General features: G+C 50.5%; 1 protein-coding gene across 3 annotated transcripts; it reads left to right on the top strand.

Moving 5' to 3' along the window:
- SLC35E4 (solute carrier family 35 member E4) lies at nucleotides 1-15,476 on the top strand. 3 transcript variants are annotated; one of them, XR_002787959.2, is made up of 2 exons: nucleotides 1-1,982; nucleotides 6,160-6,270. XR_002787959.2 is itself a non-coding variant. In XM_003419061.4 (2 exons), the coding sequence occupies exons 1-2, from the start codon at nucleotides 619-621 to the stop codon at nucleotides 6,591-6,593; spliced, it is 1,053 nt and encodes a 350-aa protein (XP_003419109.1). In that variant the 5' UTR covers nucleotides 17-618; the 3' UTR covers nucleotides 6,594-15,476. The 3 variants fall into 3 exon arrangements, 1 of the variants encoding a protein (XP_003419109.1); XR_010318613.1 differs by having other exon boundaries at nucleotides 1-5,541; nucleotides 6,160-6,261; XM_003419061.4 differs by having other exon boundaries at nucleotides 17-1,237; nucleotides 6,160-15,476.
- Nucleotides 15,477-16,126: the final 650 nt, after the last annotated feature.

Raw genomic sequence — 16,126 nt, 5'->3', positions numbered from 1 at the left:
CGGAGCACCTGGGAGCCGGAGCTGGGGCGCAGGCCCAGACGGAGACGAGCCGAGCTCGCCGCCTGGTCTCGGCCGCAGCGCGGGCGCGGGCTGGCGTGTCAGCAGTGCGGCCTGGGCACTGTCGGAGGCAGCGAGCCGCGACCCCCTTGGCACCACCCGGCACGGGAGCCAGGATCGCCCCTGACCAGGCCTGGTCACCGTCTGAGCACGCAGGAGGTCCCGGTGGTGGGATCCCCCCACTAATGGGAACGATGATTCCATCCAGGAGCGCAGCTTGAGAACTAGGAGGGGAGAAGAGCTGAGGCTTCGCCTGACACCGGGCAGAGGCGCCCTCACCCGGCCAGGCGTGAGCACCAGGGAGCCTGGCCTCCCAGCAGCCACAACCTGGGCACAGCAGACGAGGACCTCAGCTTTCCCCGTCTGAGCCCGGAGGCTATCAGCACAGAGCCGGAATCTTGGCTGGCATAGGCCTGGCACAGGAAGCGGTGCCCTCACCTGTCAGAGACCAGCCACGGGGCCCGAGGAACTGGGACCCGGCCTGGCCCGCAGAGGGGCTCTCTGGGAGCCCAGAACGCCTCCCTGGGGAGCCCACCTCCCGTCCCGACCCCACTGGTGTGGATGTGCCGCTGCCCCCTGGAGTACCATGACCGCAGGATGACCTCGGCTGAGGCAGCGGCAGGGGTTGGTGGTGCCTGGGCTGCTGGGCTCCCTGAGTGGCCCCTCGGCAGCCCCCAGGCCCTCAGGTTGCCTGGCCAAGCAAGGGTGGCCATGGCGGCACTTGTGTGGCTACTGGCAGGAGCCAGCATGTCAAGCCTCAACAAGTGGATCTTCACCGTGCACGGCTTTGGGCGGCCCCTGCTGCTGTCCGCACTGCACATGCTGGCAGCAGCGCTGGCATGCCACTGGAGGGCACGGCGCCCCTTGCCAGGCCAAACGCGATGCCGAGTGCTGCTGCTCAGCCTCACTTTTGGTACTTCTATGGCCTGTGGCAATGTGGGCCTGAGTGCCGTGCCCCTGGACCTGGCACAGCTGGCCACCACCACTACTCCACTGTTCACACTGGCCCTGTCAGCGCTGTTGCTGGGCCGTCGCCACCACCCGCTGCAGTTTGCAGCCATGGGCCCACTCTGCTTGGGGGCCGCCTGCAGCCTGGCCGGAGAGCTCCGGGCACCCCCAGCTGGCTGTGGCTTCCTTCTGGCAGCCACCTGCCTCCGAGGCCTCAAGTCCGTTCAGCAGAGTGAGTGCCTGGGTCACTGGTTGGGGAGGTGGGGCAGGCTGGGTGTGTGGCTTGGGTGGCCCTGTCAGAGGTAGCGCAGTTAATCCATTTTACAAATGAGGAAACCAAAGCTCATGGCTTTGGAAGAGGCAGAAACTGAGGTTCAGAAAGTTCCAGGCCCCAAACTTAGGCTCTGAAGGCCTAACCAGTATTTAATAATAGTCACCAGATCTGTGTCCCGTGTGTTGTCACGCTCTTTATCTCATTGGATCGCCACACTGTGCCCTAATTGAGGCAAGTGTTATAATATTCCCATTTTACAGAGAGCTGAAGGGGCTTGCCTTTGACCATGTGGCTAGTGAGCAACAGAGACAAGACTAGAACCCAGGTGGTTGGACTCCATACTGTCCAAGTGATGGGTTGTAAGTCTGTGAAGCCCAGAGGGCGGCCTGGGCTTGGACCAGGGAGAGAGTAAGAGGGTGAGGCCTTTGAGTTGGACTTTGGAAGGCCAGGGGGTTTGTTTAAGTCTGGGAAGGGCTGGTGTTTACCAGGAGCTATTGGGTTTTTATAGCATGATAGGCCTGATGCTGGGTGTTGATCTTGAGTTGTCATGACCTTCATCCCCATTTTACAGATGATGGAACTGAGACCTAGAGAGGTCCTGTGATTTGCCTAGGGTCATGTGGCTCCTAGGGACTTGAAGCCTGGTCCTGAAGCTCTGGAGCCCGGCTCTGATGAAAGGGGACAGGTTGGGGTCAGGCAGAAGGTAGGACCGAGTCTCAGGCCTAGACCCTGCTAAATCTCTCTGCCTGAGGGTGGAGACTGTCTTCCCTCCTGCCCTGTTGAGGGGCTTCTGAGTCCCAGCCTAGCCAGATCCCACCCTGTCTCTGCCTCAGTCCAAGGGAGACATGGAGGAGGCCATGGTGGGGAAGCGTGGTTTCCAGCCACACCTTTGCTCAGACTTGTTGAGCAACCTTGGGCAGGTCGGGTCTTGCCCTGGCCTCAGTCTCCCCATCTGCTCAGTGGAGGCGGGTCTTTGTTGATGGAGGGGCTTCTTGCCCTTCCTTTCTCCTGGATCTGAGATGCTGTGACCTGGGTGTGGGAGAAGGAAATGGGGGCTGGGCTGGGTCTGAGGCAGCTGGTGGCCGATGTCCTGCCCTGCCCTGGCATCTTCTGAGCTGGAACCTGAGGCCCTGTCCCCATCCTCCTAGGTCCTGAGGCAGGGCCAAAAGCCAGTTCTATTTTTGCTCTCAGGTTACATGAAAGCTGAGGACTGAGCTCTGGGCGTGAGTTGGCAGTGGGAAACCTGACCCACTGGGGCCTTCCTGGGCAGGGCCTGAGCATCCCTTGCCTAGGGCCCCAGGCAGCCTCAGATGGCAGGAGGGCTGTGGCCAGTCAGGCTCAGGCACACTAGCACAGAGCAATAGGAGCCAGGCATCGGGCCGTTTCTTGGCCTCTGCCAGCTGTCTTCTTCCCTCCAAGTCTCAACTGGCCTGTCCCCTAAGGCAGGTCTGGTAGGGTGCCTACTCCAGGCTCCCATAGCACTCTCTGCTTCCCCCATCCCAGCTCCAAATGCCCTGTATCATACTTATTTGGCTACTTGTCTGCCTCCCAACAGACAGGAGCTCCAAGAGGGTAGAGACTGGCTTTAGGGCATCTCTAAGTCCCCAGTACCCAGCACGAGGCTTGGCACAGGGCAGATACTCCTTAAATGGTGGCTTTACTAATGGCTCTGACAATGGATTGGCAAGCTGGCTAGGCTGCATGGCTGGGGCTGCTAAGAAGGGAGGTTAGAAGACTGGAGGCCCCACCAACACAAATGGGAACCTGGCAGAAATGGTCAGGAACCGGCTAGAGCCAGGGAAGATGTGGGTTTAGGACAAGTGGAAGCTTCTACACCAGAGGCTCCAGGAGAGGCAGCAGGACCAAATTCAGACTACAGTGGAAATGGCTGATGCCAGCTGCTTTCCTGAGAGTAGACTCATTGGAGCCAGGGATGGGGGAAGAGAATCCAGGGAGGGGAGAGATCAGGCAGCCATGGGCAGGGCCAGCAGCTTCCTTCTTGCCCGGGCTAGTTGTAGGCCCAGGGGGACTCTCTGAGGAGAAGGAGTGATGCCCCTTCCCACTGAGAGGCTGAGGAGCGGGGTGCCAGCTTGCTTTCTGGGAGGACCTTATTCTCAGCTATATGCACCTGTGGCAGAGAGCAACCTGACCCCCAATCCTTGTCCTCTGAGCTCTCAGGCTGGAGGGGAAGATGCCCTCAGAAGTAGAGGTCACAGTGGCTCATGGCAAGCGCCAGAGCCAAGGTGGGCATGGGTGTGGTCGGGTGGTTGCTTCTTCCTGGGGAGATACGAGAAGGCTGCCTAGAGGAGGAGGCATGGAGTGATGACAATAACAATAATGTAGTAATAGCAGCAGACACTGAGCCATCACTGTGTGCCCACACCATGCTCAGCTCTTCCTAAGGACAGAGTAGGAAAGGGCGTTCTGGAAACAGGAAGTGATCTGTGCCAGGGCACAAGGCATCAGCCAGCAGGAGCAGTTTGGTGGATTATGGCAGCTGCTCATGTGAGCAATTACCGCGGGGCACCAGGCCCTGTTTTCAGCACCTCAAATGCCCCTGTAAGGGGTGTGCTGCACTCTCCCCATTTTATGCATGGGAGGCTAAGGCCGGGAGATGGTGCCTTCTCTAATGTCAACATATCTAACGGAGGAACAGAGAGGGGATAAGTCAGTAGCAAGGGGAACAGTCGGCTGTTTGTCTACATGTACCAGGAATTTGGGCATGTTCAGATGAGGAAACAAAAAGGCCTTCCAAGAGGGAGACATTGAAATTGGGTGTCATGGGGGATGGCAGGAGAGTGGTCACCGAGGAGCCAGGATGACAGGCTGCCATTTGGGGCCTGGAGTGGGCCTACGTCACCCCTGGCAGAGGACCACTCTCCTTTCCCCAGGCTGCAGGGAGGGGAGGGGAGGACTGGGTGGGATGCAGAGCAGGTTGCAAGGGGCTGGGTGGGGAGGCAAGGCCCTTCCTGCCTGGCTATCCTGCAGAGAGTGCAATCTGCCAAAGGTGAGGTTCCCCTGAAAACACCAATGCTTTCTTATGACTGGTCTTTGAACATGCAGGCCACCGGCAGCTCATAACGGTGCTAAATTTGGAAGCAAATGAGCAGGAGGCGTTCCAATTATCTGTTCATTTCTAGAAATGCTTGAGCCTGAGGGACTGTTGCCTAGAGAACAAAGCCAAAACATAAGAATGAAATCGAGAAAGAAATGAAATTTCCTATTCTAAGCATAGCCTATGAGTAAGCATCTCCATGGCTATTAGGAATGTGTGTGTCAGAAGATGCTGGGAGCCCGCCCTGGGAGGAAGCCTGTATTAGTTACTCATCTCTTGCCACTAAAACTTAGATAAGAGCTCTGTTTGTCTTTGCTGATGGGGGCTACTTCCTTTTTGAACTGGCCAGGTGGTAACATATTTATATACACGCACACATACACATGCACACGTGTGCACACACATGCACACAGATGGCACACACTTGCACATATGAAGGTGGCAGGATCCTCTCTTTCCTTACAAAGCTAAAAGGTTTCCTCTTAATCCTGGATTCATCTTGACAAACAGTGCTAATAGCAAAAGACGCTGCTATCAGTTACAACCAGTGAACGATAGCCAAGCACAAACAATGCCTTTCTTATTCCCTTGTCATCCCGATGGTCACAAGTGAATGAAGCAATGGATGGACTCACCATTTTGGCTCGAACAATTATTTTAAAACTCTCTCTTTTTAATTTAAAGGTCACATGGCTAGTAAGTGGCAAACTGGCCCCCTCTGCTGGCCTGTCGTTGCTGTGGTGCTGGGAGCTAGGGTGTGAAGTCCTGGTGGGTGTGACAAGGGGTCAGGCCAAGAAAGGTGGATCAGCGCCAGTTGGTGCTGGACCTTGAAAGCTGAGCTGAGAACAAGGACTTTTGTCTCCAGGGTCTGGGGAGCCCCTGAAGGCTTTTCAGCAGGGGAAAATGCTGCAAATAGGTTATTGCTTCAGCCTGTGGGAGGTGGTTTGAAGTGGGTGATAACAGATGGATTTATTTTAGTTACTTAGTTATTACATTTGCTGAGCACTTAGCTTATTAAGTCCCTGGGTGGTGCAAATGGTTAAGAGCTCATTGCTAACTGAAAGGCTGAAGGTTCAAGTCCACCCAGGGGTGCCATGGAAGAAAGCCCTGGTGATCTATTTCCAAAAACTTAGCCACTGAAAACCCTACGGATCACAGTTCTACTCTGACACACATGGGATCGCCGTGAATCAGAACTGACTCAAGGGTAACTGATGTTTCTTTGTTTTAGTTTTTACCTTATTAAATAGGTCCCTAGGTGATACAAACAGTTGTGCCCGACTGCTAACCTAAAGGTTGGCAGTTCAAGTCCACTGAGCGGTGCTACAGAAGAAAGTACTAGTGAACTATTTCCATAAGGATTACATCCAAGAAAACCCCATGGGGCAGTTCTACTCTGTAACACATAGGGTCACCACGAGTTGAAATCGAAGCAGTGGCCATGGGTTTGGGGTTTTTTTTTGGTTATCTTATTAAGGGCTTTATGTATGTTATCTTTTTAAGTCTTTATAACAACCCTGTGTATTAGGTTTTATTATTACTCAACTGTGCAGATGAGGAAACCGAGGCTCACGGAGGTTAAGTACCTCACCGAAGCCCAGGTCACAGCTAGTACAGAGTGGACACAGGTCACTATCTCAGGGGTCTGGCTCCAGGTGCTTGACTATCATGGTATATGTAGGAAGCTAAGGGCTACCTGGGGCGGGGAGCCACGAACTCTGCCAAAGAGCCTGAGAGGAGAGGCCATGCGGGTGGGTCATCCATGTCAGCCGCATGGGGGTTTGTCTTCCCCACTGCTTGCTGATGGCCACTATCCTGGTTGCAGGTGCCCTACTGCAGGAGGAGAGGCTGGATGCAGTGACCCTGTTGTACGCCACCTCGCTGCCCAGCTTCTGCCTGCTGGCGGGTGCAGCCCTGGTGCTGGAGGCTGGCGTAGCCCCGCCACCCACTCCCACTGACTCCCGCCTCTGGGCCTGCGTCCTGCTCAGCTGCCTACTGTCCGTGCTGTACAACCTGGCCAGCTTCTCCCTGCTGGCCCTCACCTCCGCCCTCACCGTCCATGTCCTGGGGAACCTCACCGTCGTGGGCAACCTCGTCCTGTCCCGGCTCCTGTTTGGCAGCCACCTCAGCACCCCCAGCTACGTGGGCATTGCACTCACTCTTTCTGGAATGTTCCTTTACCACCACTGTGAGTTTGTGGCCTCCTGGGCTGCCCGCCGGGGACTGTGGTGGAGGGACCAGCCTGGCAAGGGTCTTTGAGACCTGAGAGAGCTCCTGGGCCACCTGTGATAGTGCTGGCCTGAACCCGACCTTGGCCAGTGGCCATGGGAGAAGTGGAGAGCAGGCAGCTGCAAATACTGGGACTATGGGAGGAGAGGCACCTTCTGGAAGGGCAGCCTTGGCGACTGGAATGGGGACTCCCAGAGAGGCCTCCTCTCACCCTGCCTCTTGTGCCCCATCACAGACTCACCACTGGATGGTGCATCCACGCCTGGCATGGTTACTGTGCTTGTCAGAGTAATTATTATGATGACTATCGACTACTTTGCTGAACACTGCTGGCCAAATTTGGAAAACCTCAACATGTTACAATGACGACGACAATTCTTGGTGGTTACACAATCCCTCCCTAGTCGGGGAGGCAGCTGGGGGGCCCAGGTAGGGCTTCTTTGCTGCTGGGCTCTCCTCAGGGAGTTGGAGTAGTCTGCGCCAACTCTAGGCAGCTGCTGCGGCCTCATCCTGGGCCCCCCAATTTTGGGTCTTCCGTCCTCAAATAAACTATTTTTGCTTGTATACTTGTGTCACTCGAGGTTACAGCCAAGGGAATAGGGAGAGTGGTGGGCCCACCCACCCACGCAGCAACTAGGACATCCTCCCATGCCCACCACGGCCTGTCCAGGCCCCCACCTGCATCCCCATTATCTTTAAAATACCTCTGCTGGCCAGGCCTTATTCAAGGGGACCCATTGCCATAGCTTAGGAGCATGGCCAGGAGGGGCCTTGCAGGGGAGCCGGGCTCCCATGTAGAGACTCTGGGACATGAGTCCTAACCCCCAGGGTTAGCCTAACTCCTTTGTGACCAGCTGTCAGACCTCAACTTTGTCACCTCACCTCTCAGCCTTCACTTAGCTCTATACACTTAACTCTCCCTCCCAGCTGGTTATTAAGAACGAATGACAAGGACCTAGCCTGGAGCAGGAAGACCTGGGGCCCAGTCCTGCTCTGCCCACCTCACTGCATAACTTTGGGTGGGTAGTCCCCCTCTCTAAACCTCAGTAAAATTTTTTAATCCTTTTGGAGAGGATGGAATGAGGTGCCCATTGGGCAGGGCCAGGAGTGGGGAGGATAGTTTGTGTCAGCTGGCTCTGTCCCTGTCTTGGATTAGTCATCCCACCCTCTCTGAGGTTCCAGGTCCATCTGGAAAATGGGAGGTCCTCCCTTTCTGTGTGAGCCCAGAGGGCTAGACCAGGCTCGCGCTGGAGACTAGGGGGCCTGGGACTCAAGGGGAATCATTCTTTCCTTCACATAACTGAATTCCCCGAGGACTACTGTGCCAGCCAGTGCTAGGCAGGGCTGCATGAAGGGTCAGCCCAAGGCTGGAGGTGGGGCAGTGAGGGGCCTGGCAGGCACCTGCCTTGGGAGGTCAGGCGAAGGGGTTCCCGGCCTCACCCTCCACCAGCCTGGCCCTGCAGAAGGGGAAGTAGAGCCTGGTTGAGTCACCTGTCAACCACCCTCCCTGTGACTCAGAGATGCCGCTGGCCTGACCCCATCCCTGTGTAGGCTGGGCACCTCCAGGCTCCACTCTGAGATTTGGCCAGATGGTATTGGTGGGTAGGGCCTCCTTGGTGACTCAGGACACTTCCCCATTCAAAGGGCCCACACCATAGCTCAGGAGCAGCTCTGCATCACCCTCACACCTGCTCCTGCCCTTCATGAATTGCTTGGTAATGAATGGGTCTCCTGTTAGAGCCCAGCCTGCTCATTGTGGTTGTGGAGGTGGGGAAGGGGAGCTTGGAGTTGTGTCTGACCTGAGGGCTGGTCTGTCCCCAGACTCAGGACCATCGGGCATTGAGTGATTCCCCCAAGGTCACAGCCAAGGTCCTCCCTATCATTTCTCCTAGGAGTGGACACAGGGAACACTGGACTGGGAGGCAGAGAGCCTGGGTTTAGGTCCTGGCCCCCCTTACTCCTGGTGTGACCTCAGTGGGTCTCACAGTGTCATTGGTAGTAAGGATCACAGGAATAACCAGTGGGAAGGACTTAGTGGGTTCCAGGTGAGGAAGAGCCTCATTGAAAGGTCACTGTCCCTTTAGGCTCGACCTCACACGGCTCTGTCGCCTCAGGCAAGTCTCTTCATCTCTCTGAACCTCAGCCTTTGCATCCAGCCCCTCTTGGGAAGCCCTTTCCTTAACATAACAGATACTACCTTGTCTGGGAAGCTCTCCCTGGTGCCCCCCAAGCTAAAGTTTGGTGTCCCAACTAAATGCCGCCCGAGCTTCCTGCACAATCACACCCTAGTCCTAGAACTGGATTATTGTCTCTTCTCCATCACTCCGGGCTCCATGAGGGCTGAGACGACTGTCTTGCTCACCACTGTCTCCCCAGCAGCAGCACCATGTCAGGCACGGAGTAGGTGGAAGAGAATACTAGCCAAGAATAGGACTCTGGAGTCAGACCTGGGTTAAAATTCCAGCTCTGGCATGTCCAAGCTGTGTGGCCTTGGACAAGGGCCTCTCCTTCTGTGTCTCTGTGTGCCACGTGGAAGCAGCAGTAGGACCGAACTCATTTGGCTTTGAGAGACTCCAGTGGGGTAATGCATGGGAAACCAAAAAAGAAAAAGCCAAACCCATTGCTCTTGGAATGTGTGGAAAGTGCTTAGCAATAGTGCCTGAGACACAGTAGGTCCTCAAACTTTAGCAAATAGACCCTCATCCCAAATGGCTCCTAGTACTTCCTCCCAAGGCTTGCTGTGCTATCTATCCCCACCAACCACCCCTCCTCAGCCTTCCACTTCATGTTCAGAGCCCCCAGGACATCTCTTTCTGGAGCAGAGATGGGTGGATACCCTGCCTTGGAGGAAGCCGGGGAAGCTGGGTCTGCACTGGGCATCCATGCCATTGTGGCCTTTGGAAAAATGCTGGTACCTTGTCTCAGCACCAGCTGCCAGCATGTCCCTGTCACCCTCCTCTGGTGGCCCTTGGATTGTCATTCCAGAGGCCAGAGCAGATAAGGACTCTTCTTGCTCACTACTCAGGTCCCAAATCAGCTCAGAGATGCCAGAAACCACTGCTGCACTGTTCCTGCCTAGTTGCAAATGCCTCCTGGAAACAACACAAAGCACTTAACTGAGGGCAATGGAGTGCCATGGAAGGCTTTGAGAAGGAGCAAGCCATGATCTGATGCTCATGAACATTTTTGGACAAATGGACCTTCCGTTTGGTCTGGGTCTGATGTGCAGGAGAAATCAGAAGGGCTTGAGACAGGAGGCAGGGAAGACCAGGAGGAGCTGTTGTGGTGGTCCAGATGAGTAGATGGTAACCTGAACTAGGTGCTGGCAGTGGGGACAGTGCCTTGGGCACAGTGTCTGGGGCATAGTGATGGGGCAGAGTGGGCACCAGTTGTATTAATTTTCAGGTAGAAAACGATCCCAAAATGTTATGGTTTAAAACACCAAGCATGTATCATCTCACAGTTCTGTGGATCAGGAATTTGGGAGTCAGGTGGCACAGTGGTTAAAGCTGCCAACTGAAGGGTCAGCAGTTTGAACCCACCAGCCACTCTGCGGGAGAAAGATGTGATGGTCCGCTTCCATAAAGATTACAGCCTTGGAAACCTTATGAGACAGTTCTTTTCTGTCCTATAGGGTTGCTATGAGTCAGTATCAACTTGATGGCAGTGGGTTTGGTTTAGGTTTTTAGGAGGCTGATTCTGTCTCAGGGTCTCTCCTAACACTGCAGTCAAGATGTTAGGGCTATAGTCACAGGAAGACTTGATTGGGGCTGGAGGATCTACTCCCAAGATGGGTCATCTACATGGTTGTTGGCAGGAGGCCTCAATTCTTTGCCATGTGAGTGTACTTATGCCATCGTAGTTGGTTTCCACAGGAATGAGTGATCCAAGACAGCAAGAAGCCACAATGTCCTTTTTGACCTAATCTCACAAATCACATGCTGTCATTTTACGATAACTTACTGGTTACATGGGTCAACTCTATTTAATATGATCCCTCCCACATTGACTACACAAGGGCATCAATACCAGGAGGAGGGAATCATTGAGGTCACCTTTGAGGCTGTAGTGAATGTTTATTGAGTTAGGATGCAGCCTGGGGCCATGAGAAATTAGTCTGGGAGCTTCCTGTTCTGGGTCAGATCTCGTCAGCCACACCTCTACATGCTCCCTGACCTGTGCTGCACAATCCTGGCCCACAGCAGGTGCTTAGCAAATGTTTGCTCAGTGAAAGGGCTGCAGGCTGCCTCCTTTCCTCTCCACTGCAGACAGCAGAAGGCCTGGGCTCCTTGGCCTGGCATTTCAGGCCCTGGGGGGCCTGATGTCTCCAAGATCACTCAAACTCCCCCAACCTATCCAGTTATATGGGGTTGCTTCTGCTCTCTGTGTTTGCTGGAGTTCTCTGCCCGCTCCTGACTTCCATGGCCCTCACGTGCCACACCCTCCCCTAAACACTGCCAGAACCCTAGCTGAGTATTCTCTGGCCTAGCAGTACCTGCTTCCTGAATTGGGCATTTCTCTTTGTATGTTTAAACTTTCTTTGGTGGAGGAACCCTTGTCCATGCCATCTTATGCTGGAGCCCTATTCAAACAAACCCAAAGAGTTGCCCTGGATAAACCAGAGCCAGGGACCCTCTTGCCCCGTAGTTACCTTTGCTAGACGTCCCAGGAACCCTGCTTGAAAACCACAGGTCGAGTTCAATCTTCATTGTACATATGAAGAAACTGAAGCCCAAAGAGGGGGAAGAACCAAGAAGACCTCATGCAAAGAGGGAGTAGCAGGGCTAGGACTTCATCTCCTAATTCTTGGCCATTTCCTACTTCCCACTCTGCTGTAAAGAACAGAGCCAGGATGTGAAGTTACAGGGGGGTGTGCAGGGTCAGGCTCAGGTTCACAGGGGTGTTTGCCACAAGAAGGCCTGGAATTCCCCACTCAGTCAAAGAAAGGCATTGTAAATATTTTGCCAAGGATAAACCTAGAAAAAATTTGGGGTAAGAGGTCCTTATGTGAGTTTAAACACAAGGACACCAATGTGGGATTAAATGTGCAAGGATTTTATGAGGGAAAATGTCTATAAGAGAGAAGTGGGGAAGGCGGGGAGAGCTGTCAGATTGTGATACTAGTCCAAGTGGAGGAGAGGGGGAAGGAAGGTTGAGAGGAACATTCTAGCACCCCCTACAGTTTAAGTCAAGGCCATCTGGGAGTTCTCAAGTCAAAGAAGCCAATCAGAGGAGCTCTGTGACTCCCAGGAATGGGACTACCTTAGTATCCCTGCTTTGCTCAGGAATTGGCTGGAAGGAGCTGGTTGGAAGTGTGGTCTCAGTCTAATCACGGTGACGGATTTCAGAGGGCAGCAGTTGAGGCCCTTGGAGGTCTGTGGGACGCATTCTCATGGCCACCACAGACAGCACTGTGATTCTAATTTGAAGAGTAGGCAAAATTCTAGAAAAAATCAGGCGTCTGCCTGAAGTCACAAAGCCAAGTCAGTACAAAAGTCCATACTTTCCGACTCGTACCTCAAGCTCCTGCCTAGGTGATGCAGGTCCTCAAACCAAAGGTGGATGGTGATGGATTCTTAGGGCTTTTGGATTTAACATCCAGGATAGGTAGGTGGGCCTCTGAGCTTCAGGGTCGAGAGCTACCTGCCCCTGGATCTTGTAATGAGATCACTATCTCAATACAGGGCTTTCAGAGAGATTCCCAGGGCCACCAGCATGTCCCCATTTATCTGACAGGGTTTTATGAGCCCCACAGGACCTTCTCAAACCAAAGTTGTCTTTAATTGACTTTAATTAATCAAAAAGAATCTGATTTCGGCATTTTGGGGATACGGAAGTTAGAGGCCTGGGATCTCTGCTCCAAGTCAGGTGGTAACCAGGCTGTTAGGTTGTGAGGACCATTTCATTCTCCTCTATTATAAGATTGTATTAAAAACTCCTGCATGAAGTTCTTCCTCCTAGACTGTCTGAGTAAGAAGTCACTCTCCGCTGGGTCTGAAGGAACAGAGTGAATAGCTGGGGAAGAGGTTTTTGACCCTTTCAACAACCCAAAAGCCAACCCTTGGCCTTCCCCACTTAGGATGTGAAATCCTGGTCCCAGCACTTCCAACACTTGTTTATTTTAAAGAGCTAAAAAAAAAAAAAAAGCAAACTCAGAATTTTATCTTTTCACTTATTAAAAAAAATGCTTAGAAGGAAGGAAATATACCAACATGTTAGACTTAGTTGTTGCTTGTGGATAGGAATACTAGGGATGGTTCATATTTCTTTTCCTTTTTCCACAAATGAGCCTGTATTTTTAAAATTTATTAGGCTTCTAGTTCTGAGGAGGATGGAGTTAGCATACTCTGTCTCTCCCCCAGAATGCACGAAGCAGCCCTCTGAGAAATTAAAGGTAGCAGGCGGACTGGGGAAGGAAAGCAGAGCACGCAGTATAAACAATCTGCTAGCAGGGCTCCTGTTTGTTTTTTACTCCCATATCTCTGTCTGAACTCAAAGGCAGCGTGAATCTCAAATCTGTGCTATGGGGTGGAAAGAATGAGAGAGAGTTCTGAGAGAAACCCTGTCTTTCTGGTGTTAGAAGTAGGAAATGGGCCCTTAGGGAACTGAGAAAGCCAAAACAAACCTTTGCTGTCAAGTCTGACTCACAGCGACCCTACAGGACAAAGGAGAACTGCCCCATAGGGTTTCCAAGGCGTGGCTGGTGGATTCGAACTGGCAACCTTTTGATTAGCAGCCATAGTTCTTAACCACTGTGTCATCAGGGCTCCTGAGAGAGCTGAGAGAGTGGGGAAAGTCCCTTTATATTTTTTCCTCTGTTCTCTCTGGTCTTACCTCCAGGCAACCCCAGGCTGAAGTTGAAAAACAGCAGCAGCAGTAGTGGTAGCCAGGAAAGCACCTAAACTGTCTGACCAATAGGAATGTGGTCTAAAGTGTGTGGGGAGGATCCCCATTACTTTTTTATTTTTGAAAAATAATTCAGCTTCATTTACAGTAAGAAAAATTCAATTAAAACTACATTGAGATACCATTTCTCTCTCATCAGCTTAGCAAAATATTCAAAAACTTCATGATGTATTAGTGAGGACATTTTCATACATTGCTGGTGAGACTGCAAAATGACCCAACTCCAGGGGATGAGAATTTGGCAATGTCTAGAAAAGTTACATATGCATTTACATTTAAAAAAATGTATTGAGGCAAAATTGACTTAACATAAAATTAATCATTTTAAAGTGACATTTAGTACCTTCATAATGTATACAGCCACCACCTCTATCTTGTTCCAAAACATTTTCATCACTCCAAAATAAAACCCTTTAGCCATTAAGCAGTTTGTAGGAGTGCCTGGAGAGGGGAAGGAGGTGCAGGGCAGTGGGGTGCAGGGCTCTGCTCAGACTGCCACCGGGAAGCTGGGATCAGAGAGTCACTGAGTGCCCCTATTGGTTTTAATAAAATAAAAAAAAAAAGAAAGAAGGTTTTGACTGTTGTTGCCTGTACTTTTATTTTTGTTTTTAAAAACAGATTCATTGAGATATAATTTAAATATTATAAAATTCACCCATTTAAAGTTTATGATTCAATGGTTTTTAGTATATTCACAGATAGGCGCAACCATCATCACTGTCAATTTCATAATATTTTCATCATCTCAGAAAGAAACCCCGTACCCTTTAGCTATCATTTCCATCTGCCCACCCCTACACCCAGCCCTAAGCAACCACCAGTCTACTTTCTATCTCTATAGATTTCCCTGTTCTGGAGATTTCACACAAATGGAATCACATAACGTGGTCTTTTGTAACTGGCTTCTCTCACTTAGCATGTTTTCAAGGTTCATCCATGTTGTAGCATGTATCGATACTTCATTCCATTTTATGGCAGAATAATATTTTATTGGATCTATATACCACATTTTGTTAATCCATTTGTTTGTCCTTTAACTGACAATTTTGACTATTATGAATAATGCTGCTATAAACATTCATGTACAAGTTTTCGCGTGAACATATGTTTTCAGTTCTTTTGAGTGTATATCTAGGAGTGGAACTGCTGGGTCATATAAAATATGGTAACTGTTTATTCAACTGTTTGAGGAACTGCTAGGCTGTTTCCCAAAGTGGCTGCGCCATTTTACATTCTCGCCAGCAGTGTTTGAGGCTTTCAATTTCTCTGCGTCCTGAATAACACTTGTTATTATCCGATTTTTGATTCTAGCAATTCCAGTTGGTGTGAAGTGGTATCCCATTGTGGTTTTGACTTGCATTTCCCTGATCACTAATGATGCTGAGCATCTTTTCACGTGCTTGTCGGTCATCTAGTTATCTCAGTGCCATTTGTTGAAAAGACTATTCTTTCCCCACTGCAGAATATACATTCTTGTTGAAAATCAACTGACTTTAGATGTATGTGTTTATTTCTGGACTTTCAATTCTATTCCATTGATCTATATGTCCGTCCTTGTACCACATTGATTATCATTGTTTTATAGTAAGTTTGAAATTGGGAAGCAAGAGTCCTCTTGCCTTGTTCTTCTTTTTCAAGATTGTTTTCACTATTCTGTGTCCCTTGCAATTCCACATGAATTTTAGAATTGGTGAGTCAATTTCTAACAAGAAGTCAACTGGGATTGTGATAGGGATTGCATTGAATCTGTAGATCCATTTGGGGAGTATTACCATCCTAACAATGTTAAGTCTTATGATGCATGAACACAGGATGTTTTTCCAATTATTTAGATCTTCCTTAATTTCTTTCAATAATGTTGTTTAGTTTTCAGAGTTTAAGTTTTTGCACTGCTTTTGTTAAATTTATTTCTAAGTATTTTATTCCTTCTGATGCTATTGTAAATAAAATTGTCATCTTAATTCCATTTTAATTGTTCATTGCAAGCATAAAGGAATATAATTGATTTTTGTATAAAAACCCAAAACCCACTGCCGTCAAGTCGATTCCGACTCATAGCGACCCTATAGGACGGAGTAGAACTGCCCGATAGAGTTTCCAAGGAGCGCCTGGTGGATAGGAACCGCTGACCTTTTGGGTAGCAGCCGTAGATCTTGTATCCTGCAACACGAACTCATTTACTAGTTTCAATAGTTTTTTTGTGAGTTCCTTCTATATACAAAATCATGACATCTGAGAACAGGGATAGTTTTACTTCTTTCTTCCCAATCTGGATATCTTTTATGTCTTTTCCTTGCCTAATTGCCTGATTAGAACCTCTAGTACAATGTTGAAAAGCAGTGGTGAAAGGAGATATCCTTGTCTTGCTCCTGATCTTAGGGGGAAAATATTTAGTCTTTCACCATTGAGTAGGATATTAGTTGTGGGTTTTTTTGTTTGTTTTTTTAGCTGTAAGTTTTTCATAGACACTCTTTTTCAGGTTAAAGAAATTCCCTTCTATCCCTAGTTTGTTGAGTGTTCCTTCCCGCCCATGAAAGGGTGGTGGATTTTGTCAGATGCTTTTTCTATGTCTATTGATATGACGTGTGGCTTTTTTTATTTCATTTTTTAATTACATCTCTGGGATAAATCCCACTTGGTCATGGTGTATAATTCTT

Source organism: Loxodonta africana, chromosome 19, assembly GCF_030014295.1.
Source record: "Loxodonta africana isolate mLoxAfr1 chromosome 19, mLoxAfr1.hap2, whole genome shotgun sequence".
In the NCBI taxonomy this organism is placed as follows: Eukaryota; Metazoa; Chordata; class Mammalia; order Proboscidea; family Elephantidae; genus Loxodonta; species Loxodonta africana.
The sequence above is the reverse complement of the archived record's forward strand: the minus strand, read 5'-3'. Positions and strand labels throughout refer to the sequence as shown.